This window comes from Xenopus laevis, chromosome 3L (genome assembly GCF_017654675.1).
Source record: "Xenopus laevis strain J_2021 chromosome 3L, Xenopus_laevis_v10.1, whole genome shotgun sequence".
Taxonomy (NCBI): Eukaryota; Metazoa; Chordata; class Amphibia; order Anura; family Pipidae; genus Xenopus; species Xenopus laevis.
This window is the reverse complement of record NC_054375.1, coordinates 102,328,046-102,353,039: the sequence shown is the minus strand read 5'-3', so window position 1 is coordinate 102,353,039 and position 24,994 is coordinate 102,328,046. Positions and strand designations below refer to the sequence as shown.

General features: G+C 36.8%; 1 protein-coding gene across 6 annotated transcripts in view; it reads right to left on the bottom strand.

The window, feature by feature from the left end:
* Positions 1-24,994, bottom strand: part of LOC108710294 (transient receptor potential cation channel subfamily M member 1-like) — an 80,528-nt gene that overhangs the window by 30,315 nt on the left and 25,219 nt on the right. For 4 of the 6 annotated variants that reach the window (XM_041586737.1, XM_041586736.1, XM_041586739.1 and 1 more), the window contains exons 1-9: positions 23,823-24,166; positions 18,412-18,491; positions 16,905-17,100; positions 13,727-13,940; positions 13,266-13,390; positions 11,712-11,883; positions 10,865-11,039; positions 9,829-9,952; positions 877-949 (exon numbers count right to left, since the gene is read on the bottom strand). In XM_041586737.1, coding sequence (XP_041442671.1) covers positions 877-949; positions 9,829-9,952; positions 10,865-11,039; positions 11,712-11,883; positions 13,266-13,390; positions 13,727-13,940; positions 16,905-16,907 — 886 coding nt within the window. In that variant the 5' untranslated portion in view covers positions 16,908-17,100; positions 18,412-18,491; positions 23,823-24,166. Of the gene's footprint in view, positions 1-876; positions 950-9,828; positions 9,953-10,860; positions 11,040-11,711; positions 11,884-13,265; positions 13,391-13,726; positions 13,941-16,904; positions 17,101-18,411; positions 18,492-23,822; positions 24,167-24,994 lie in introns of those variants that run through there. The other 2 variants (XM_041586741.1, XM_018252999.2) reach the window with 2 other exon arrangements.

The following is a 24,994-nucleotide window of genomic DNA, read 5'->3' as shown; positions in this document are numbered from 1 at the left end:
AATTAAAAAAAACTTCCTGTTTGTGAAAGTGGTACATAGTTTGAGAATACTGATTTAAGTATATAGCTCACAATCTGTATTATCAAACTAAGGGCGGTAAACCAGTATATTTTTCTGTGCTTTTCCCTTTATTGGTCAGTAGTGAATGCACACTTAACTTAGAAGTTACTTTCTGCTTATTATCATTTATAGATAAATAAATGGAGTATTGCTTGTCACTATTAGGGCAGAGACACACGTGGAGCTTCGGGGAGATTTAGTCACACGGCAACAAATCGCCTCTTCTTCAGGTGACTAATCTCCCTGAACTGCCTTCCTGCCAGCTAGAGTGTAAATCGCTGGCGGGATGGCACTCGGAGCGCTTCGTTTTCCTAAGTCGCCCGAAGTTGCCTCACGAGGAAACTTCGGGCAACTTCGGAAAATGAAGTGCTCCGAGTGCCATCCCGCCAATGATTTAAATTCTAGCTGGCGGGAAGGCAGTTCGGGAGATTAGTCGCCCGAAGAAGAGGCGATTTGTCACCGGGCAACTAGTCTACCCGAATCTTCACGTGTGTCTCTGCCCTTAAGGTACACCTGGAACTGACCAGACATGACAGGAATCACGTGTAAAGGACAAGACAGGGTACTGTTCTGTTCAGGTCTATAAGGATTGCGTGAAAAGGTAATAAAAGGGAACTACCATTAATTAATACAGCTGTTAAATAATTAGTAATTCCCTTGCACCTTACGGTCTACTTAGTGGAAAATGAAACGGTTATGTTATTTTCTCACTGAGGTAAAATTATATATATTTTATTTTAAACCTTGATTATTGCTGCCTAAGGTTACCATGGTGACTAATATTTATAATGTATGGTTAAAGCCAACATTGCCTACCTTTTAGGAGAGCTGTTAGAATGGCCATTTCAATATCCTGCTGACCCTCTGATCCCATACGAAACACAGTGATCTGTATTGGAGTTAAATGGTACATTTGTAATCTTGTTACATGCTGAGGGCACTCAAGTAAATGTTAAACCACAAATTGAACGGAAAAAAGTGACTATGATTTTCTGAGTTGTGTTATACTGTAACTTTTAAGTTATAAGGAAATTTTTCACCAATTATTTGAACTTATTACAAAGAGCCTCAAGGAAGAAATCTATTGTGGGTGGTAATATCTATGAAAATTGGTGTTAAGTAGTGATGAGCAATCTGTCCCTTTTCGTTTCTTCTTATGGTGATTTTTTCTTCCTAATGCATTAAAGCCAATGGGTGTTTTTTCTTATGGCGACTTTTTTTCTGCCAATGCATTAAAGACAATGGCTATATTTTTCTTATGGTGACTTTTTTCTCCAAATACATTAAAGTCAATGGGCTTTTTTTTCTAATGGTGACTTTTTCTCCAAATGCATTAAAGTCAATGGGCGTTTTCGTATGGGTGTTTTTTGCTGCAAATTTTCGTGGAAAAAATCACACATGATGAAATTCGGAAATTCTCGGCGAATCCATGGCTGGCAAATTAATTCGCTCATCACTAGCGTTAAGTTACAGAAAATTGCAAGTAACTATTTCAATGTTTATAATCAATCTACAGGGGCTAATAAAATGGAGTATAGTGGCAGAAATACCGATAGAGCTTATAAGTAGCAATTTAAGATGCCAATTTGGCTCCTGCAGACCAACTTTGCAGGGACCTTCTGATGGGCCTGCTCAATTGATATCTGGTGTTGATTGACCAGGTTTGATTTTATTGTCGGATCTAAGACCCCCAACTGAGCACTAATGTGGTCCTCAATCTGATGGCTGGCATAGCAGCAATTATGATCAAATAGTTGTCCTGAGGGCCACTTAAAGATGGGCATGTCGGTAAAAGGTCCACACTTAACCAGCCTCATCGAACATGTGGATCTTATAATGTATGGCCAGATTTACTACTAAGATAGAGCTATGCATACTACCTTAATTATTTTTGTTGTCATTCTTGTTATTTAGCCTTACTAACTATATGAAGCATATTTAGAGGTATGGGATCCATTCTCTGTAATAATAAAACAGTACCTTGTACTCAATCCAAACGAAGATATAATTAATGCTTATTGGAGGTAAAACCAGCCTATTGAGTTTATTTCACGTTTACATGATTTTCTAGTAGGCCTAGGGGCAGATTTATAAGGGTTGAATTTCGAAGTTAAAAAAACTTTGAAATTCGACCCTCGAATTGAAATCCTTCGACTTCAAATAGCGAAGTTGAAGGAATTTTCACTGAATTTAGCGTTCGACCGATCAAAGGAAAATCGTTCAATAGAACAATTAAATCCTTCAAATGTAACGATTCGAACGATTTTAGCGTACGATCGAAGGATTTTCCTTCGATGTACAAAGACTTACAAAATGGTTGTAGAAGGTCCCCATAGGCTAACATAGCACTTCGGCAGTTTTAATTTGGCGAAGTATTGAAGTCAAAGTTTTTTTAAAGAGACAGTACTTTGATTATCGAATGGTCGAATTTTCAAACGATTTTTACTTCGAATCGAAGTCAAAGTAAATTCAAAGTCGTATTATCCTATTCGATGGTTGAAGTATTCAAAAAATTACTTTGAAATTCGAACTTTGTTAACTTTGAAAATTCACTCGAACCTTAATAAATCTGCCCCCTAAAGTGATACTGACACTAAAAAAAATACTTTTTAAAATGTCAATGTACATTAAAAGTTACCTATAGGTCATGGTTTTTTTTTGCTGACAGGTCTGCTATTTTAAGTAATTGCTACTTGAAGTTCCTAAACCAGACTGTTTTTCATCGCCTATCAGTTACAGTTTCTAATGCTAACGGACTCCTGCTGCACAAATATGGCAGCCCCCTCATAGAGGGACATGGGGATCAGAGAGGTAATGTAAAAGCATCAGGCAAAATTATAAATAGCATGCAAAGACAGTGTTTTACAATACTGTAAAAAAAAAGATTAATTTTTGGTGTCAAATTTTTTTGAAGTATGATCATCCAAATTACTCCACATAAAGGTTATGACTGGATGATTAAAGGGAAACAAATAATTTTGCTGGGAATGATGCAATCTATATACTGGAGTTATTTAGGGGGCTTTTTATGATTGCTCAAGTTTGGGTTTTGGGCCGAAAAACCTTGGTCATTTTCATTATTTTCCATGAACAGGCTTTTGTAACGAATAAAAAACATCAGCACCTAAAAGCAGCCAAAAGGCTTGAGCAATCATACATAGGCCCCATAGTACGACAATTTGAATTCACAGAAAAATCACAGCGGCATGATTGAACCCTTCTAGAGAGACAACAGTGGGACCTAAAAGATCCATCCACAGGAATTTAATCACATTCTGCATTTACTACTTTCTGTTTCCTCTGCGTTCTTTTCATTTTGTGATGATGTCATGTTTTACCATATGACACACTATTTAGGGTCCAAATAAGTAGCCTTAAAGAGCATCTGTTTAAGATGGGGTCAGTGACCCCCATTTGAAAGGTGGAAAGATTCTGAAGAAGAAGGCAATTGAAAAGTTGCTTATAAATAGCTAATCTACAACATACTTAGGGGCACATTTACTTAGCTCGAGTGAAGGAATAGAATAAAAAATACTTCGATTTTCGAATAATTTTTTTGGCTACTTCAACCATCGAATTGGCTTCTTTGACTATGACTTCGACTTCGAATCAAATGATTCGAACTAAAATCGTTCGACTATTCGATTCGATTCATCCCCATAGGCTTTCTAGCCAATTTCTGATCAAAGGAAAATCGTTCGATCGATGGATTAAAATCCTTCGAATCGTTCGATTCGAAGGATTTAATCGTTCAATTCGAAGGATTTAATAGTTCGATTCGAAGGATTTAATTGTTCGATTCGAAGGATTTAATCGTTCGATCGAACGATTATTCCTTCGATCGTTCGATCGAACGAATAGTGCTAAATCCTTTGACTTCGATATTCGAAGTCAAAGGATTTAACTTCGATTTAACTTCGACGGTCGAATATCGAGGGTTAAATAACCCTCGATATTCAACCCTAAGTAAACGTGCCTCTTAAAGTTAATGTTAAGGTGAACTATCTCTTTAATAGCCAGAACATTACTTTCTCATAAAACATCATTTGAGGATTCAGTATTCTTAGTCCAATCACAACTGCTTCCACCCAATGAAGCCTTGTATTCCACAAAAAGGCAACGGTGGTAAACAGTAACGTAACTTGGTGGGAGCGGGCCCTGGTGCGGGCCGTGCAGACGGGCCCGCCCCCACCCTCGTCGGCACAATTTTTCTCTGCCGCTGCAGCCGACTCCAGCCGGCTGCAGCGCGCACAATCTTCAGGGGGGGCCCTGCGGGATAGCGGGCCCTGGCCCATTTGCACCCCCTGCTCCCCCGTAGTTACGCCCCTGGTGGTAAAGTTACCAGAGTTGCCTTTTTGTGAAATACTACTTTTTTTTGCAGCTTTAGTCAGTGACTTGAAGGGGGGCCACATGGGACATGAGCACATAAAATAAGTGTTTCATTTTAACACACACACATATATATATATATATATATATATATATATATATATATATATATATATATATATATATATATATATATATATATATATATATAGATATATATATATATATATATTGCAATATATTTAAGCTGGCCAACTAAGTTGCAGGTAAAACTTAGTCCCTTTGTATAATGTATAATTAAGCAATTGAATTCTTAATGAATCAGATGAAAATTAAGCGTAGGACTGGCCAGATATGGGATGACTTTGACGTAGTTGGCCAGCTTAAATATATTGCAATATATGGACAAACAATCCCTGTTTTGTTTAAAGGGTAAGGCATTTTTCAGTAGCAGTATGCACAAAATGTCGCTGTCTTAAATATATTGATAATGGGTTGAGTGCAGAGGACTCTTGTATTTGACTATATGTATTTTGTGGTCACAGCCTCATTGCACCCCCGCCTAATGATTTTAAAAAATAGTGGTGAGCACAACTTTCCCTTGTTATATATATATATATATATATATATATATATATATATATATATATATATATATATATATATATATATATTAGAAGTGGTAGAGATCGCACTCACAGGACTTAATATAGAAAAAGAAAATTTATCGTGGACAAGTGCTACTAGCACTTGTCCACAATAAATTTTCTTTTTCTATATTAAGTCCTGTGAGTGCGATCTCTACCACTTCTAATTGATGTTACCGACCTTGGACTGCACCCAGGCACGCTTGACCTCCATTTCGTGAGTGCCGGTTTTTTGCTTTATATATATATATATATATATATATATATATATATATATAAATATATATATATATATATATATATATATATATATATGCTCCATTTCCATGTGATTCTCTGACTTCAGGGGGCCGATTCACTAAATTCGAGTGAAGGATTCGAAGTAAAAAAACTTCGAATTTCAAAGTATTTTTTGGGCTACTTCGACCATCGAATGGGCTACTTCGACCTTCGACTTCGAATCGAATGATTCGAACTAAAAATCGTTCGACTATTCAACCATTCCATAGTCGAAGTACTGTCTCTATAAAAAAAACTTCGACCCCCTACTTCGGCAGCTAAAAGCTACCAAAGTCAATGTTAGCCTATGGGGAAGGTCCCCATAGGCTTGCCTAACTTTTTTTGATCAAATGAATATTCCTTCGATCGTTGTATTAAAATCCTTCGAATCGTTCGATTCGAAGGATTTAATCGTTCGATCGAAGGAATATTCCTTTGATCGTACGATCGCACTATTTGCGCTAAATCCTTCGACTTCGATATTCGAAGTCGAAGGATTTCAATTCCTAGTCGAATATCAAGGGTTAATTAACCCTCGATATTCGTCCCTTAAAGAATCAACCCCCAGGTGTTAATAGAATCAGTCATTCTATGTTTCTGCAGTGTTATGCTCATTTGAGTGTAATATATTGCATATTATTCCTTTATTATCAGTACTTATGTACAGTAACTGCCTTGCATAATGACCCCATGAAAAATGTCAGGATCAATTTGCTGTGAACTCGATGGATAAATGTACATACATTTGCATGAATGCAAAGAAATATAGTACTGAATGATCTAAAGCCATTATACAACTGCCCGTGATGTCTAGAGGTTCTGTACAATATCTATGCTTCCTATCAATCACTTTGGGGGTCTCTAAACTTGTTTTCCCAACTGATCTCATCAAGCCAGTTTTACTGATATCTATAAATCAAACTGCACTAAACTGCCTACATTTGCTATATGTATTGGTCAATATTATTGATCAATATGGTCTCCATTTGGTAAAAGCATTGTAATAACATCATCTCCTTAATATGGTTTATTGAATATTAAATGGAAAACCTGTATTTAATTTGTCCAGTAAAGCATCTCTGATTTGGTTATTTGAACTGGAGAACTTTATTTATCTGCACTCTGTGTTTATTCATAAGAGCAGTCATTATTGCTGTGACATGTGTGACAGCAGGTCAGTAACAGTTTGTGGAGTTGTGCAGGATGGTGTGTATGTCTGTCCCAGGTTTGAGCAGTTTGCTCTCAGTTTCTGGTAATGCAGTCAGCTCACAGACCAGTTAACAAGCTCAGCAGAATCGAATCTGCTGATCCAGGTTGCTGTAAGAATTCACAGCCTGCTTAGGGTTTGGTTCCACCCTGGAACCAGTTCTGACGTGAGATATCAGGCTGGGGAGTTCTGTGAAAGACTTATTTTTTTTGGTAAGCAAACTTTTGGGGTTTTGGGTGAAATACAAACCTTTCTCTTGTGTGTGGTAAAGACTGCTGTTGCTAACGTAGAGACCAGAGCAACGCAAGGTTGTTTCTGGTCTAATAGTCAGGGAAGCCTGAATGTATAGTTAGCTGCCAAGCTGGCAAGGGTTTATTTTGCTGTTTTGTTTTATTTTTAACCCTTTTCATTTTGTCCAGCTCTTAATGGTGTAAACAGGACTGTTTAAATAAAAATCCACATGTGTGTTTCACTCAAACCCATTGTTCTACTGTGCCTGATTTAATCGGTGTACTCATCCAGGGAGTCACTGTTATCCCGTTGCTGGGCTAATCCCTACACATGGTAAACTCACCCAAATACTTTCTTTAAATGAAGCCTGGATAAACTGGATACATTATCGTTATTTGAATTACAAAACAATACAGTTAATAAACTTCTAGGCAAGGATAAACATACATTGTTTAATTCATTTTTGGGTATAATTAATATCAGTTTAATATCAGTTGTCCAGGGATATTAACTTGACACTGATAGGTGTTTCCCTTGCTTTACAATTCAGTTCAATTCAGACGCATCCTTGTATAAGTTGCTATACAACTGTATGATTATAGATCTGGTAGGAAAGGCAGTATATGGAGGATGGCACACATGAAGGACAAAGCAATGACCGATGACTTATTGCAGACACCATAAATGTTCTTTATTAGGAAATCAATTTTATTTTCAATCCTTCAGTTCATGGATAATAGATCTTACTTTCATGGCAAGTTTTTGATAGTATAATATAATCTGGGTACATTTTACCTAAGAAAACCCAAGCAGAAGCAATGCCACAGTATAAAATCATGCAGTTTTTAATGTCATAGAATCAGGTATCAGTTACTTAACCAAATCGAAAAGTATATAATATATTCATATTTATAAAATATACAATTAAATTCCACATATGATGTGGAATATATATTCTAATTTATAAGTCCAGTGCTTAGGTCATATCTGAGCTATTTAGTCCTGCTTAACAACAAAACAATAGGCTGAATAGTGTGTGCATTGGAATCACATCAGTTCAGCATATAAAGAAGTAAATATTTAAAATTAAAAATGTGGTTGCCAGATTGTTTACTTGGATAAATTAATCCAATGTTACAAAGTGTCTGAAACTCCATCAATTAATAATGAGCAGTAGTTAAATCAAGAATTGTCTATCTATATCTGATGGAATTGTATGGGCTCCTGTAGGTCAGCTGAATCTCAAATCTGAATATATAATTGTATAAGAAGTAAAGTGATTTACTGTAATTTACAGAACTACCAATTGTGTTGTATAAATAAACAAAACTAACGTATGTGTACGTACATAGATTTGACAAAAACACATACACAATTCTTTTCTCCATACCATTCAATGCTCATTATCATATTGATGGCATCCTATTGTATACTTAAAATTGGAGTTTCATCACTACACACTGGGGGCATTCCCAATAAATTCAATCCAGCAGATGGCAATAAGATTGCATTGTTGCATTTCAATAGCTATAGGTCCAATTTAAAGGCACAGATCACAGTATAGTCATATCATCTTGCAGTGACAGGGTGTTATGCTTAGGATGAACTTATGGAACTGAGATGAAATTCATGTGAAGAGTCATAATGGGAGAAAACATTTTTATTAAAAAAAATACATAGTACAACAGAAACATGCTATTCTGGGCAACAGGATAAAATAATGTAAAATAATAATCAGCCAAAAGGATGGACAATTTAAATGTTTGCATCCTTAAACGTGATACTATTTGTAGACATAGATGGCATGTTGGTACATCAGTCTTTCCATCTTCCATTAAATCCAAATCCACTGCAATGAAGGTGTAAATCACAGTAACATTGTAAGCTGCACAGTAGTTTATTATTACTATGATTATTGTAGCTAAATGTGACTCCTGGGTTATTTGGCTGTAACAGAACCAGCTGACATACACTGTCTGCATGTTGTTCAAAAATCAGTTTCGGCAGTGGCCTACTATAGTCCAACTGCAACAGTTTGGTTTAGCACAGCACTCGCAACAGTTAGGGGAGGATTTATCAAAATGTGAGATTAAAGCTCACCAAGAATAAAACTCAACCCCTTTCTATTCATCTCTACGAGATTTTTAGAATCATATTTATCAAATGGTGAACTTTCACACATTGATTATTATGGTTTCTATAGTTCAAACTCATAGGAATGAATAAAAGTGGGCGAGTTTCTTGTTTTGGGCTTTAATCTCACATTTTGATAAATCTGCCCCTTAATGTAAGGGATGACTTATGAACGCTGAAGCACCGAGACGAGTCAAAATCTAAAAAGATTCACTTCAGGGCAATTCTTTGTTTGGGGTAACAAAAAAAACTCCCATTACCAAAAATTTTTTATAATACAGGTATAAGACCTGCTATCCAGAATGCTCAGGACCTGGGGTTTTTCAGATTAGAGATCTTTCCGTAATTTGGTAATTGGATCTCCATACCTTAAATCTGTTACACAAATTACTCAAACATTAATTAAACTCAATAGAGTGGTTTTGCCCTCCATAAGGATTAATTATATCTTAGTTGAAGTCACATACAAGGTACTGTACCGTTTTATTATTATTACAAAGAAAAAGGAAATAATTTTTAAAAAGTCTAATTATTTGATTAATATGGAGTCTATGGGAAATGGCCTTTTGTAATTTGGAGCTTTCTGATAACAGATCCCATATCTGTACCTATTCAGAGTGGTCTTGTTATAAACTACATCAATCGGCAAATGATAATAACATAAACCAATAGAATTTAATTCTCTTTTTTTCTCTTAATAGCATTTTATATAAGATGTATTTATGTTGTATTGTTTCTGACATTGTTTTAATAGCAACATATTTGGTGCTTTAAGAATATTGAATTATGTTTTAAAAAACCCTAATTAAAAAGAGTTTTTATATTTGCTACTTGTCTCCTTAATATTTAAAGGGCACTGCGAATGGAATTCCCATTGAATTACTTTGTCTTATAATAAATTCAGGACTATTGAATGTGTTTATAATGACTAAGCAATCTCACCAGTTCCTTCTTCTTCATGCACTCCATCAGAACCACTAACAGTTGGTGAGCCTGGTTGCGACTGTAGTTAAAGGTTTTCTGAATGGTAACGAGAAGCTGGTCACGGAGAGATTCAGTAATTATTCTAAAAAATAATCACCAGAGGGAAGAGAATTGGAGTCACATCAGAATACAGTGTATAAAGAAGTAAATCAAATATTACACAGTGTTTATTTAATGCTGAGCAGCAGTTAAATCAAGAATTTATTTAAAATTGGTAACCATTACTAGAATATTAACTGCAACTAGCCAACTCCTGAGAAAAATATAATTAGATGGAGAATTTCAGGTCATATATATATATATATATATATATATATATATATATATATATATATATATATATATATATATATATATATATATATATATATATATATATATATATATATATATATATATATATATATGCTACACAAGTTTGAATAATTGGATTTGGTCTATTACCAGGGTGGCATAGAACTGAAATATCAGTTACATTTATTTAATAAAGTTAACATCAGATACGTCTTTTGAGTGTTGCTCTTTCTGCATACACGCACTTACATAATTTATTATGGTCAAAACTCTCAAATTCAAATTGTGAATTATCCAATCTCGATTTGAGTTTTAATTAATACTCTGACCCTTTAAGAACTCAAATTCGACTATTCACCACCTAAAACCTGCAGAGTTCATGTATGTCAATGGGAGAAGTCCAGGGACCAATTTGGACATGTTAGTAGCCTTCCTGACATTCATGGGGTTTTTTTTTTTTCAAAGAAAAAAATCGAATCAAGTTTAGTCGAATTAGAATTCAATTCGAGTTTTCGAGTCGGTAAAATTTGTGTGAGTTTTAGATATTTAATTTTTTTATCAAATCACCCCCCAATCGAATTTCTAGTATATTTGAATTTAAAGAAGTTTAAAAAAACTCACATCAATTCAACATTCGACTTTTGATAAATGTGCCATATTATTTTTATAGCAAAAATGAGTAGATAAAATCAAATCTTACCCTCCTTCCTCAGAATACTTATGTGCAAAAGACATTATATCCGAGGCTCGGCCACTACCATCACAAATCACCACAGGGACAGGAGGTTCTTCCCGTAAACATTCCAGTACTATTGTGATGACATTAGGACCTCCTTCCACAATGAGAGCAACCACAGGTACACCTTGGCCTAGACCTATGGCACAAAGACAGCAAATTTGTGCAGTCATACTGGCACCTCATATACAAGTTCTGTAAATAATAGAATATGTGTTGTACAGAATACAAAAAAAATCAAAGTGATAACATCTTTTTTGCCAGTACATGAAATAAAGCATTAATAATATGAAGTTTATACCTATCAAATACATCATTCTTCTTCTCAAAAACTGAATCTCCCCAAGCCCAGAAAAATAATCCCATGACATTGTTTCTATTTTATACTAGGTGGTGCATCCGGTGAAGTGGTGACATCTGAGCGTCCCCTTGCTGTCCCTGCCTCTCCAGTATTCTCAGGCATAGGATGACAAAGGGAACCCCATGGGTCACAAATTCCAGGTTCTCTCTTGCACAGTATAAACTATAAGATATCATTCAACTTGACCCAGCCTCTGCTGATCCAGCATCTTTTTTCCTTTGGTCAAGTTATTAGCAAATATAAAGTAAAATATTACATTTGATCTTAGAATAATGTTGCACATCTTTGTAATTAAAAAGCTACAGGCACCTAGACCAATTTTAGTTGTATACAACAATGTGATGAATATCTATTTGTGTATATATGAAATAAATGACTAAATTGCAGCTTTCCTTCAATAGAAAAAGAGATACAATTGAAACCATCTGCAAAGACATGGTGCCTACTTACGTGTATTGATTTTCTGGAGAGAAATGTGCTTCTCTAGCTGGCGCCGTAATTTCACTTCTGCTCCATACTTCCCTAATGTCCCATTATCAGCTAGGATGAAATGAGTATGACTGCTGTTTAGCACAGAAAGTTTACTAAGGGGGTTTGACATTGTTTGGTAAGGTTTTGTTACCTGTAAGAAACAAAACAGAAATACAATGAAGCAACTAAATCTTACATTTTACCTTGTTGACTTGATAACTGCACAAAAACCCAACAGTAATACTCATGGAGACAGTGTTGTACCAAATGTACAATTTTCATGTATTTTCTAAAACCCATCCACATTCAGCAATAGCAAGTCTGTCTTTATTTCAGTACTCCCAGATGAATTATCTTTCTATACCTCAGTTAAACAAGAAAAGGGATATTGCTGCCTTATGCTGATATCCACACTCTCCAACTTTCCACTAAATTCCACTACATTCTCCAAAACTCTTCCAGGGCCTTCTTGAAAGGTTAATAAATCATATCATGTGGAGACCCAGGTAAATCGGCAACAAACAGCTTGCAACTCTTGGTCTTTAGGATCCAACCAATTGGCATAAGGAGGGCATTTGCAGTCAGTTCTTGTTTGATTATTGAAGTATGTGACAGGTTTGAAGCTAGAAGGTGAGGGGTGGAGGATCAAACAAGCCCATCAGAGTACAATAACTAATGAAAAACCTTCAATGCTTGAAGTGGCCATATTTTATTACAAATGTGCAAGGAACCTTAATAAAGACAAAAGAGATCCTATAATGTCCTACACATGAACCCACTGTAAAATGAATGTTCCATGGCCCTCAAATGTCTGGGGAAAAATGTTAACCCAAAAAAGTTAGAACTTTCGCAGGCAATCCCTCTTAAAAAAAGTAAAAGTCGCCAACGTTTTTTTTAACTTTAATGCATTTTCGGCAGGCAGCATATGATGTAACTGACATAAGATTGAGGAACATCTATCTTAATTTTAGCAGTTCGCCTTGTCTGAGGTGGCAAAGTCAACTCTGGCAAAAGAGGTAACGTTTAGTAAAATCCTCACTGTAGAGAATTTGCGGAGCAACGGCTATTCGCCCGAGCGAAAAGTCGCCTGTCGACAGACTGCGAAGGAAGCTAGCGACAGTCGATTTCACTAGCAAATTACCACCTGCGCCTGTTAGTGAATTGGCAATGTCCCTGCGGATGTGATTTCTTGCGAAAAGTCGCTAGCGTTAGCCACTTTAGTAAATCGCCTCAATGAGCCACTTTTAGTGCCCTATAGTAAATCGCCTCAATGAGTTAGTAAGCCACTATAAATGGGATGATGTATAAAGCAGATACTTTACCTACATTTATCTTCTTTTACGGTTAGAAAGACTATAAAAAGGCATTGACATTAGTATTAAAGTCACAACAAATTCTTCTGTTGTATCGAACTCATAGCAACTTAAGATTCATCTGTTCACATGCTAACTGCAGCAACCTCTAGTTTAGTTGTGCCCATAGAACACAACAAATAACCCTAGTAATTTTATTTCTGCACAGTTGTCTTCTTACATCTTTTCCAATAAGGTCCTCCTTGTTTTCTACAATCCCCCACGGTGCAATTCCTATGGCACATATTCTTCCCCTGGATTTAGAAGAATGGTCTTTCAAGGCATCTCCAACATGGCGTATAACTCCTGCAGGAATAAAAGGCACAATAATAAGTAAAAGGTTTTGTTATTATTTGTGAGAGGGACGTGTCTCAATAACCTACCGCTAATATTTAAATTTTTTATTATAATGCATTTTCACTTGTAAAACCTATGGTTGGTATGGCCAATAACTGGCTACTAATGGGAGAGAGATAATTAGAGTAAGTGCATTAAAACTTTGGGGGGGGGGAACATTTTTTGAGAAGTATTTTTTTGCATGTGGGACTAACCAGGCAGCCCTTAGCAAAGTATTTTTCAAGGGAATGCTAGTGCTACTTTGATACTCATAAAACATATACAGTAACTGCATAGGCATCTTACCTGTACTTACTCCTCCAGTAAATATCCAGGCCCCAGTAGTCATGGCAGCTTTGATTAGACCTTTCCCAAAGACCTGCTTTAGTTTGGGCTGCATTTCAAAATTTTGAAGCCCTCCATGTACTGAGATTAGAAGCTTTGGAAGTTCCAGCTGCCATTCTTTTACCATGAGCTGAAGCAAAGAGTCAGGCTTTGTGTCATAGGACACACGAATATACTGAATACAGAAAATACAACAATGTCAATGCAAGCCAATTCAAGCTAAAACAAGTTTAATACTATTTTTAATTTTCCTATACAATTTGATCAAAGACCCTTACAGAAAAATAAATACATTTCTGTTCAAATAAATATGCCCACTCATACTTAAATATATGAGTTTGTTTCTGTTTTACCAAAGGGCCAGTTTGTTCCCTCTGGCATATTCAAGTTTCCTATAACTGCAGCCACAAACAGATATTCTCAGTATGGTGGTTCCACAATGTGAGCTGACACATCTGTCTACCACAGCACTTAAGCATTTACGGCAGATATTGATTTTAATAGCACTGCTTTCTAAAGATCTCTAATTTCATTGAAAATGTTTAATTTTGTATATATGAAAGCTGCTTGCAATTACATTTTCGTTCATTAAGAAAAAAAACAGTTTTTGGCAATGGCTGGCATTTATTATCAGTAACTGAACAATTATAATTGCGACATGTGGAATGTTTACTTCTAAAACACTCAGTAAACTCTTTGGGATTTGGCTAGAATGAGGCCATGTCTTTCACACTAACAGCAGTTAATTGACGTATTTCTGTTTCAGATTTCCCGGAGATGCTTTCTCTAGCGTTGATATTGCCTTCAGCAGGGATTGACTAGATGGTGATAAGTAAAGTTCCATAAACAAAACACATTGTACAGATGGTCCTTGCACCAGGTGGCTGGGCATCTTTTGAAATGAGATATGTCTTATCAGCCATAAACTCTGCCTTAACTCACTTCATTTAGTTGCATGTTATTTTCCTACCTCCATTTATATTATTAAAATCGTCTATTTATTGTGCTGGGATTGTGAATAAGATGCAGACATACTGAGTTATTACAGAATCCAATTAAAAAATGTATCCAGCAGGTCCTCAATAACAGACAGTAAAGTACAGTATAATGTAGATGTGGTCTGGTGGGTCATCTACTTACACAGAATGACCTCTTAAATTTATAAAGAAATCATTTTTTTTTTTACAGTGGACAATGTTTCTCTATCCGTGAAATATTTTAGGTGAATGTAATGAAGCTGTGAGCCAGTGTTTCTTAAACTGTGGGATCCCCCGCCTTGGGAAAATCTGTTGGGGGGCTCCTAATTGGAACCTAATTAGGGTGAGATCTGGGAAGAATGTTTGTTTTCTCTATAAGACCAACTTAAAGGTCAATTAGGGTGAGGTTTGGGGCAAACAGTAATTTGGTTCTCTAGATTTTCTTGAAACTATGGCTGACTGACTGATACACCAATGTTTTCCTATATCTGCAACCTTGTTATAACCTAAGGGAGGCCCTAACTAAGGTGTGGATCTCCAAGGGGGGTTTGACTGGAAAAAACACTGCAGTACCCTTTGGTACTAATATTTTTGTTGTGTGATGAATACTTCCTGCTTCCAGATGTGCCTTAAAGAAGGGTCATTGGGTTTCAGGACATGCACGCTCTCGAAAACCCTAACCTGGTCAGGAAAGTTCACCTGAACCACTGAAACTGTGAGGCATTGATGTTGGTAACTGAAGCGCTCTGAGTGATATCTTCCTGTGTGAATTAAGCCCTTTCATGTGGTATAGATAGGAAGTACTCATTTAGTAAGGAATAGCAAGGGCAGATGACACCCTGTAAAAGGGCACAGGAAAGGCTTATATGCTTATGTTATTATGTCCAGAGTTTGAAGCTTTGTATTTATTTTTTATGGAAAGTCATCTGTTTTTTCCAGAATCACTAATAACTGAAGTTAAAGGCTAAGGACAGTTACTAGGTCTTATCCACCACTAAATTTGTCTTGTTTCACCAGGAAAAAACACCCATAGTATTAAAAAATTATTGCTCGTTTTTAAAAATTGTCGTGTGAAAAAACACCCATTGACTTCAATGTGTTTGGTGACTTTTTCGCTGTGTCAGTCCCCTGTCAGGATATAATCATACATTATTACATATCAAGTCCTTATTTGAAGCTTTAATATAATCAATTTAAAGCATCATGAAAACACCAGAGCTGCTGCCTGCTGTTAGCATCAATCTAAATGTTGACCCCATAATTTAACAAGACATTGTACCGATATGAGTTTTATCTAGATTGGTGCTCTTGCTATTTGCTATTTTCTGTTTATTATTTGACAGTGGTGCTATGTTAATAAACAAAGAAGAAATGGCCCAACAACATAAAAGTAACTCATCTAGTAATGGAAGAGGCCCAGGTGCACTGCTCTTCCACTAACACCAGAAGATTGCTGCTGGCTACAAATGGTGACTGAATCCAAGAAATGTACCCTTTATAAAAAGGGTACAGTGCAGAGATGTGCCTACTAGGACAAGAGCACACAGCATGAAAGTAAAACGGGCATATTTATCAAAACCCGAATTTTTCATTAAAAATGTCCAGCCAAACTAGAATCCACAGTTGGACCTTATTATTAAGAAAGCACGATTTAATCATATTGGGGGCAAACAGTCGTTTTTTTCTGAGTTTTGTCCTGAACTGCTCAATCTTTTGGATCTTTGATTGAAAAGGCCCGAAATAGTCTGAATTTCAGCGCAGACCACAGAAACTTCCAAATAGGATAGGGACCTCTCCTATTGACTTACACAATATACAACTTCAGTAGGTCTGAGATGCCAGATTTTTGGATTCTGACTTTTTCCATCCTCAGGGTATAATAAAAAGTGATGGGTGAATTTATTCGCCAGGCAGGAATTTGCGAATAAATTTGCGAAACAGACGCGAAAATTAGCTGGCCAAAAAAAAAACCGAGGCACCGGCGCCGTTTCACTAATTTTTCGGTGAAGCGAAATGGCGCAAATTCGCCCATCACTAATAATAAATCTCAAAAAAATTTAGTTTTTTTCCCCCCACTAAAAATTCATATGTTATAGTAAAACAACTCAAATTTTTCGAGTTTTTGGCATTCGGATAAATAACCCCCTTCATCTTGATCTTACCATGGCCTTGTTGGAGTGCCCGCCCCCCTGGAACTCCAGAATTCCAAAAGCATCTGTAGGGCTTAGCTGAGTGTGTTTACTGATTGACCATTTTTCAGGCACTGCTTCCAGCTGCTTGCACTCTTCTCCATTCTTGTTACCCGTAGCATTTTGAGGAACTGGGATATGTTGCGTAAGTAGCTGGCCACAGCAACACCTACCGATGAATCATGGTCAGATCTCAGCACATGTATATAGTAAGTGAGTCAAGTCAACACATGCTAGTGTATTCTCATTTTATGTCTATGTTAATGGTAGGACAGAAGCTCCAACCTCACAAAGGTCAGAAAATGTCCATAATAAAAATACAAATAACTTGAGATTTATGGTGTTTATAACAATGATGTCCAGTCTACAGTCCCATCAGTTATTTTTGAACTACAGTTTCCAGCTATCAACTGTCAGCCAATAAACTGTCATTTTGGAAAAAAAGGCAATGCTTTGCTGCTACTAAAAGTAAATGGGAGGGGAGTGACAATAAGCAAGAAGCACCCCTGTATATGAGATTTTGTTATTGAGAAACAGTTGGCTGAGGTTGCTGGTACTTGACCACAGACAAAGGTCTATAGTTTGCATATTGCTGATATAACTCATTGTGTAAACAGTTAACTGAAATAAGGGAATTAGAGTGGACTATCACTTCCTTTTATAGAATGTCACAAGTGTTTAATTGCTGCAGCATTGCTAAATGTGGAAGTGACCAGGGGTAGGATGTACTGTGTATCAGTCTGATAAACAGAATACGGGATATTTACTAAAAGCAGTGTGAAATGTGCCCTTTTTTGCAGTTTGACTTAATTGAATGTAGAATTGCCACAGGTCTCCCTGCTCTGTTTCTGCAGCTACCCCCATGAATACAACACTGCCTGCAATTAGTATCACTGTATTCATGTGTGGTAGGAAGGGTGGAGACATCTACTCTGCCACCCCCTAACTTGTGCATCATTCAGACATGCAAGTTAAGAAGTAGCAGAAGCCACAGGCTGCAAATGGGTGCTGTGTCCCCCTGACACTGCTGTCTGCACCATTATCACCATATAGTGATTCACTTAGTTAAGATAATTAGCAACATTTTAGATTTTTTCCTATTTATTGCAATTTATGTTACTTTAATTCTTATACAGGTATGGGACCTGTTACCCAGAAATGGGCAGGACCTGGGGTTTTCCGGATAACGGATCTTTCCGTAATTTGGATCTTCATACCATAAGTCTTCTAGAAAATAATTAAATCATTCAATAAACCCAATAATCTGGTTTTGCTTGCAATAAGGATTAATTATATCTCAGTTGGGATCAAGTACAAGTTACTGTATTATTATTACAAAGAAAAGGGAAATAACTTAAAAACAATTGGTTTATTTGGATAAAATGGAGTCTATGGGAGATGGCCGTCTCATAATTCGGAGTTTTTTGGATAACAGGTTTCCTGATAACGGATCCATACCTGTATTTTTAACAATACTCACCTGTCGATGTCTTTGCTGTTGGCAAGTACGTAGATGCATTCTCGCTTTGAAAATGTTTTTTCTATCCAAGCCTTTTGACCCTAAAAAAATGGCAGAAATGTGTTTAATTCTTTACATGGCAAACCTGAGGGGGTGGCTTATTTATCAAAAGGTGAACAAAAAGATCAAAACAGTTCTCCAAATTGCCATTTCTTTGACACAGAATGTAAGGCATTTTAATTAAGCTAATGAGTTGTGAACAATCTTCCAGGATCTCTAGATGAAGGTCAGGTGTTAGTAAACCTTTTCCTTAAGAAAATCAAGCATATTATAAATGTGTAACGCTTAAGACATCTTTTACATAACATTCCTCTTAATAATTTACACAATATCAGTTTAGCAACAGTTTAGAACAGGCAGGATAACCTTTTGTTTCTATACTGAAAGGAACAAATAACAAAAGATGGAAACAAGTAACAGACTTCGGGAGTAAAGTCACAATGTGCACTAGTTCTAGTAACCCATAGCAGCCAGCCAACTAATAGGATTTACTGGCAACCTGATTGAAATTTAAGATAGTATTTTGGTTGCTTTTGGCTAGTAGAACTGGCAGTTATTAGTACAATTCCCTCTTATGGCATCAAGATCAGCCAAAATGGCATCTATTGTCACCATTTGCGCATCCATTTTTCTTGTGGGAAACACAGCCAAGTTCCTGATTACTTATGAAACTTATGAAAGTACAGCGACAGTTTGTGGTTAAAAAATGGGATGGTTCTCTCACTTTTTGCTATCCTTCTGATGTTTTACAGCTGACCTATACGTAGGTGAATGCAAATACTATTGTAAAGTAAATGAGTTATACCTGAAAACCTTCTCAAGTCTCTCAAGTCTAAGGGTAAGGTCACACTGGTCGTTTCAGGGAGATTTCGTTGCCTGGCGACTAATTGCCTTGTCTTTGCGGCGACCAATCTCCCCGAACGCCTTCCCTCACTCGTGTGCTAGCTAAAATTAAAAATCGGCGGCGCTAAGCACACACGGCGATTCATTTTCTGATGCAGCCCGAAGTTGCCTCACGAGAGAACTTCGGGCAACTTCGGAAAACGAATCGCCGCGTGTGCTTAGCGCCTTCGATTTTTCATTTTAGCCAGCGCAAGAGTGAGGGAAGCGGCAAAAGGCTGGCATGTGATATCTCTGCAATAAAATTCATGAAGCATGCATAGACAACCTTTGAAGTGTCACTGCCCTTGTCTCTTTAATCTTCTTAATCAAAGCCCCATTATCATCCTGTGACAGATATACATTGCCTGGAACTGTATGTGTGTGTATTTTCCCTGTTCACTGTGTCAAAGAAACTGGAGAGTTACATTCATTTGTTTTTTAAACCATGCAGTCTTTCATAATGAGTTTAGGAAAAGAACATTTCCAGCAACTGTTATACAGAAGAATTCAGAAAGGATTATGAACGATTAGCTGTAGTGCTCAGGCCAGGGGCCAGGAGATCCATTTTTACTACAAGACAAATAGAACATTTGTTAGTGATTTGATCCTACTGATAAAACCTGTTAATTCCTCAGTAATCCCTCAAAGCACATAACTGTACTAGGCACTGAGGCCTAAAACTGCATTAATAAACATTCTGGTGCAGCAGATTTACACTGGTAACACAAAGCTTTAAATCAATGTTTTTCTTAAGCTATATGTGAAATCAGCATTAAAAAGACTTCTCAATGTCACATTTAAGTGTCATTTATATTCTAATACTAGGTTCAGTAGCATTCTGGAAAACATGGCACACTATTCTCAGCTGAACTACAAATGAATACAATAATAATACAGAAATGTAAGTGCTGAGCTATACATATCATCTCTATCACATCATCAGCAGTGACCTCTACTATAATATCCTACAAAAACAGGCTTTTCATGAAACCATAGTTGTACATACTGCACTGATGTTCCTTGTTCTTTGCTCTTCTGCCCTTTACTGACTATTTTTTCTCTTAAACTGGCCATAGACGCAAAGATGTGATCGCGCAAATCGAGGATTGGTACGATTTTCGGACCATTTATGGAGAGTCCCGACATTTTTCATCCGGCGGAGATAGGTCGTTTGGTCGATCAGACAGGTTAAAAGATTTCTGTCGGCTGCCAATAATATCTCTGCGTGTATTGCTGATCATATGATTTTCAGAGGGAGACTGTCACCAGCTTTGGTCAATGCCATGGTTAATGGCAGGTCGGGAGATGGGGAAGTCCGATAGTACGATGATTCGTACGATCGGAGGTTTGCGTCTATGGCCAGCTTTATATTGCTTGTATCAGTCAGAAAATATGTTTTATAAACCAATTCTTGTCAGAAAGAGGGAACTTATGTGTAAGGGAACTTTAAGGACTAAAATGGTAGGAAATCTATTTACAATTACTGCCTGCGGAGCTAATTCTGCAGATGGTATGGTGGCTTTGAACATTTAAATGATACACACAGGGTTGGACTGGGCAGGTGGGACACCGGGACAAAACCCAGTGGGCCCCCGGGTCTTGTGGGCCCTGCCGGACCAGATCCACTCCCTGCGTCTCTGCCTTGCTTCCAGCCATGGCAAATCTTAGTGAGTGCGCTTGCATGCACACACGAGCGGCGGGTGGTCGCGGCAAAAAAGCAAAGACGGGGGGGGAAGGGGGGCCCCCTGAGGAAGCAGCCCTGGCAGGCCGGGCCCTCCAGTCTGACCCTGGATACACAAGTGTACTTATTTTTGATTGACATCTTTAAATTGTGCTGTAACTGTATAGATGTCTAGGGTGTTGTGTTTACCCTATGACCCCCAATGTTCAGCGTTAATGTACAACTGTTTAATGTATAGGGATGGGACTTGTTATCCAGAATGCCCAGGACTTGGGGTTTCTGTATAATGGGTCTTTCCATAATTTGAATCTCCATACCTTAAGTCTACTAAAAAATCATGTAAACATTAAATTAGTCCAATCGGATTGTTTTGCCTCCAATAAGGATTAATTATATTTCAGTTGGATAATGGATCCCATGCCTGTATATGAGTTTGACATTACTTTTAATGCTGGAACTATGACAATAGTTCAGTGGCTATGAGTTTGACATTTACTACAATGATGTTCCTCTCTACCAACAACTGCATCCCATTATACTCCCAATCTATTTTATGGGAATCACTCTGTTATGGCACATTGCATTACCCAAAATGAAAACTGTTATATCACATCTGGGTAGGCCCAAAACATACTGAATATGTACACAATCTATTTCATTTGTGGGTTATTAACGGTTTTGTTCAAATAGGATAGTTTGAATCCCAGAATGTGCCAAGTGTTTTTCTTCTTCTTTTGTTTTGCTATAAATGTAAAATAAATAGCACATCTTCATAGGGTGCAATTAAATAAATATTTAACCAGTGTGCACACGATGACACACTACTACTACAGGTATGAGATCCATTATCTTGAAATCCATTATACAGCAAGCTCTGAATTACGGAAAGGCCATCTCTCATGACTCCTTTTTATCCTGATAATCCAAATTTTAAAAAATGAATAATAAAACAGTACCTTGTATTTGATCCCAACTAAGATTTAAGTCATCCTTACTGAAAGCAAAACCAGCCTATTGGGTTTATGATTTTCTAGCAGACTTAAGGTATGAAGATCCAAAATATAGAAAGATCCATTATCCGGAAACCCCCAGGTCCCGAGCATTATGGATAACAGGTCCCATACCTGTGCATGGCACTGTCCAGAAACTATCGACTACCCAGAACAAGACAATAATAAACAAGGCTGCACTTTCCAACTTTAGTGATATGTGATCTAGTGCTGGATCTTTACTAGGTCAGATGAACAAGTATTATGCTCTGGGACCAGGCATAAAAATAAAGAAGTGCAAGAAGGCATGGGTATGAACGACCTACAGCAAGTGTCAATAAAGATACCCTTGTGCAGCTTTTGGATGCTGGGAGGGAGATGTTTCCTGCCAACAACTGGAAGGAGCAGGAAGTAACTGACTGATGTGAATGCTAAAATATTGAATGTTTACTATACATGGCAATAATATTTTATTTTAATTGTTTCCAAGGTACTCTAAATTTCTAGCCAGGGGTGGGAAGAGGAGGCACCTAGGACTAAGCATTGCATTCTCTACCTTGCAATCAGAATCACAATTCCCATAAGTCAGCTGCACAGTATTTTTATTCCATAAATTGGCTCCTTTTGCCTCAAGATATGAAAGGTGTGATTCATTAATAAACTGAAATTATAATTCTCCTAAATATAGATGATGATAATGATGATGATAGATAGATAGATAGATAGATAGATAGATAGATAGATAGATAGATAGATAGATAGATAGATAGATAGATAGATAGATAATCTATAATAGCTATAGAAACACAGCAACACTGTTATTAGGGATAAAATTAAACTTATGCCCTTCAAATTTGCAAATGCTAAATTTATCCCAACTTGCAAGGATATAATATGAATGATGCCTTATACAGAACAGTGTTCATACTTTTCTAACTAAAAAGAAAAAAGTTTGTAACTTTTTCTCATAAACTATTGGCCATCAGGGCAAAAGACAATTTAAGAGAAGTAAGGGTGTAATGATTTAAAAGGAGCCAAAAAGATACTGTACATGATATATACAGTAAAAGCTTATCTATAAATAGATCAATGTGAGATATTGTAACATGACTTCTGAATCTCACCCTAACTTCTCTGGTTCTTTTGTCTGTTTAATCTCCTAGCTCAAATATGCTGCACTGCTGAGATCTAGCTGACTGCAAATTTTGAATTATGGTTCTGAATTATTAGACTGTATCTGTGCTACTAAAGTAGGAGTTCCAGAAGCATAGTCAGCCACAGGACATAGAGAAGAAATGTGCATGTCTGCCTATAATTTCTGAAAGGCAAAATCTGAAAGGCAATGCATTGCGTGTAGCAAAATAACTGTTTTATGCTCACAGAATAAAATTATTATTGCATCTATTCTATTTTCTATATTGCCACTGAATATGATCTTGCAGCCCATTTACTATTAAATTTACTAAAATACATTTTCAACTTCTGCACCCTATAATTGCAATATAAATAAAAAAAAATCCCATTGGGGCAATATTAATTTTGTAGAAACGTATTATATTTTGCCCATAACCACAATAGAGTAGGAACAGTTTTTATAGCATATCTATGGCAACTGGATATGAGAGAACATAAAATACATGACATAAAGAATAAACTTAGCCCAAATGGCAGATAGTACCCTACAGAAAATAACTGACTAATTTAATAAGGAGAATGGATTTTCTTATCCCTTATTCTACCCAAGCAATATTGGCTGAGGCAGATAATCCCATTTAACTAAAAAAACAATGAAATAAATATACATTTTAGTTTGTTCCTACCTTAGATGTCCTGAGCGGTTGAGTTGCTTGACAGGGAGCTAGATTGCTGTCTTGCCTCCTCAGTGCTCTGCTAGGAGGTGGTTAGACTCCCTGAGGAGATGGGGTGCCAGCACTTTAAGAAGAGAATCTCATATGATAAGCATGTGAGCAGTCTCTTTGTTCAAGCCAATCTCATGACTGCCTTTTGAAGGTAATCCTTTTGCAGTCCCATGATCAATCTCCCTGCCCTGAGGGTATTTTCATCCCGTGGTGGAACAAGGCACAACAAATCTACTTTGATAATGCCCAAATCTCCAATTTGTTAAACCTACTGTTACTGTGTGACTACAGAGAAGGAACTGGAAGACTGCCTGCTTTGCAGATGGAATGCTGAAAACTCTAATCTGAAACTCTACTGCCCCGCTTATAAAAAAAAAATCAACTTTATTTGCATAATTGAGACAATTGGGCATAATGGTGCTTTTCAGCAGTCTTCATTAATCTACCCATTCTTTTTCAAATGAAAAAGGAGGCCACACAGCATTAATTACAGCTAATCCTTAAAAAGTCTGAAACTCCAGGGAGACCTACGTATGAAATGCCCGAACAGTTCTACAATCATTCTCCGTATAGTGCAAAACTTTTCATAATTTCTACCTTTCCTACATAACACCTGCTTGCCCTTAGAGGGCCAAAATATTTCAGATTTGTTATTTACAAAGAGATTAATGAGAGATCATCTTCTTCTAGTGGTTTGTGACTTTTTGAACACCGTGCAGATGCCCTGCAAGCCAATACAGACTATAGGGCTCATTTATGTTAAGTGAGGTTGTGGTCCCCGTAATATCCCTACAGTCCATTGCACATAAAACCCACTTTCATGAAAGGTCAAAATGTGCTTCTTGCACCTCCATATACATGCCCTCCTTGTCGTTCAGTCTTTCCTGCCTGAAATGTGCACTCAGTTGCATTCATTTTGGTGAGTTGTGTGAAATTGTGGTACGCACAGCACACTATACACCAAAACACTGTATTATGGGAAAAATGCACTTGTAATTGAACTTTGCTTAAAGAAAATATAATTCTAAGCATATTTTCAATATACGTTTATTAAAACTTTTAAATGCTTTTACAGTTATTAGTAAAAACAATTGCTACTGAAAGCAGCATTTGCTTAACTCCTTGTTGTTACT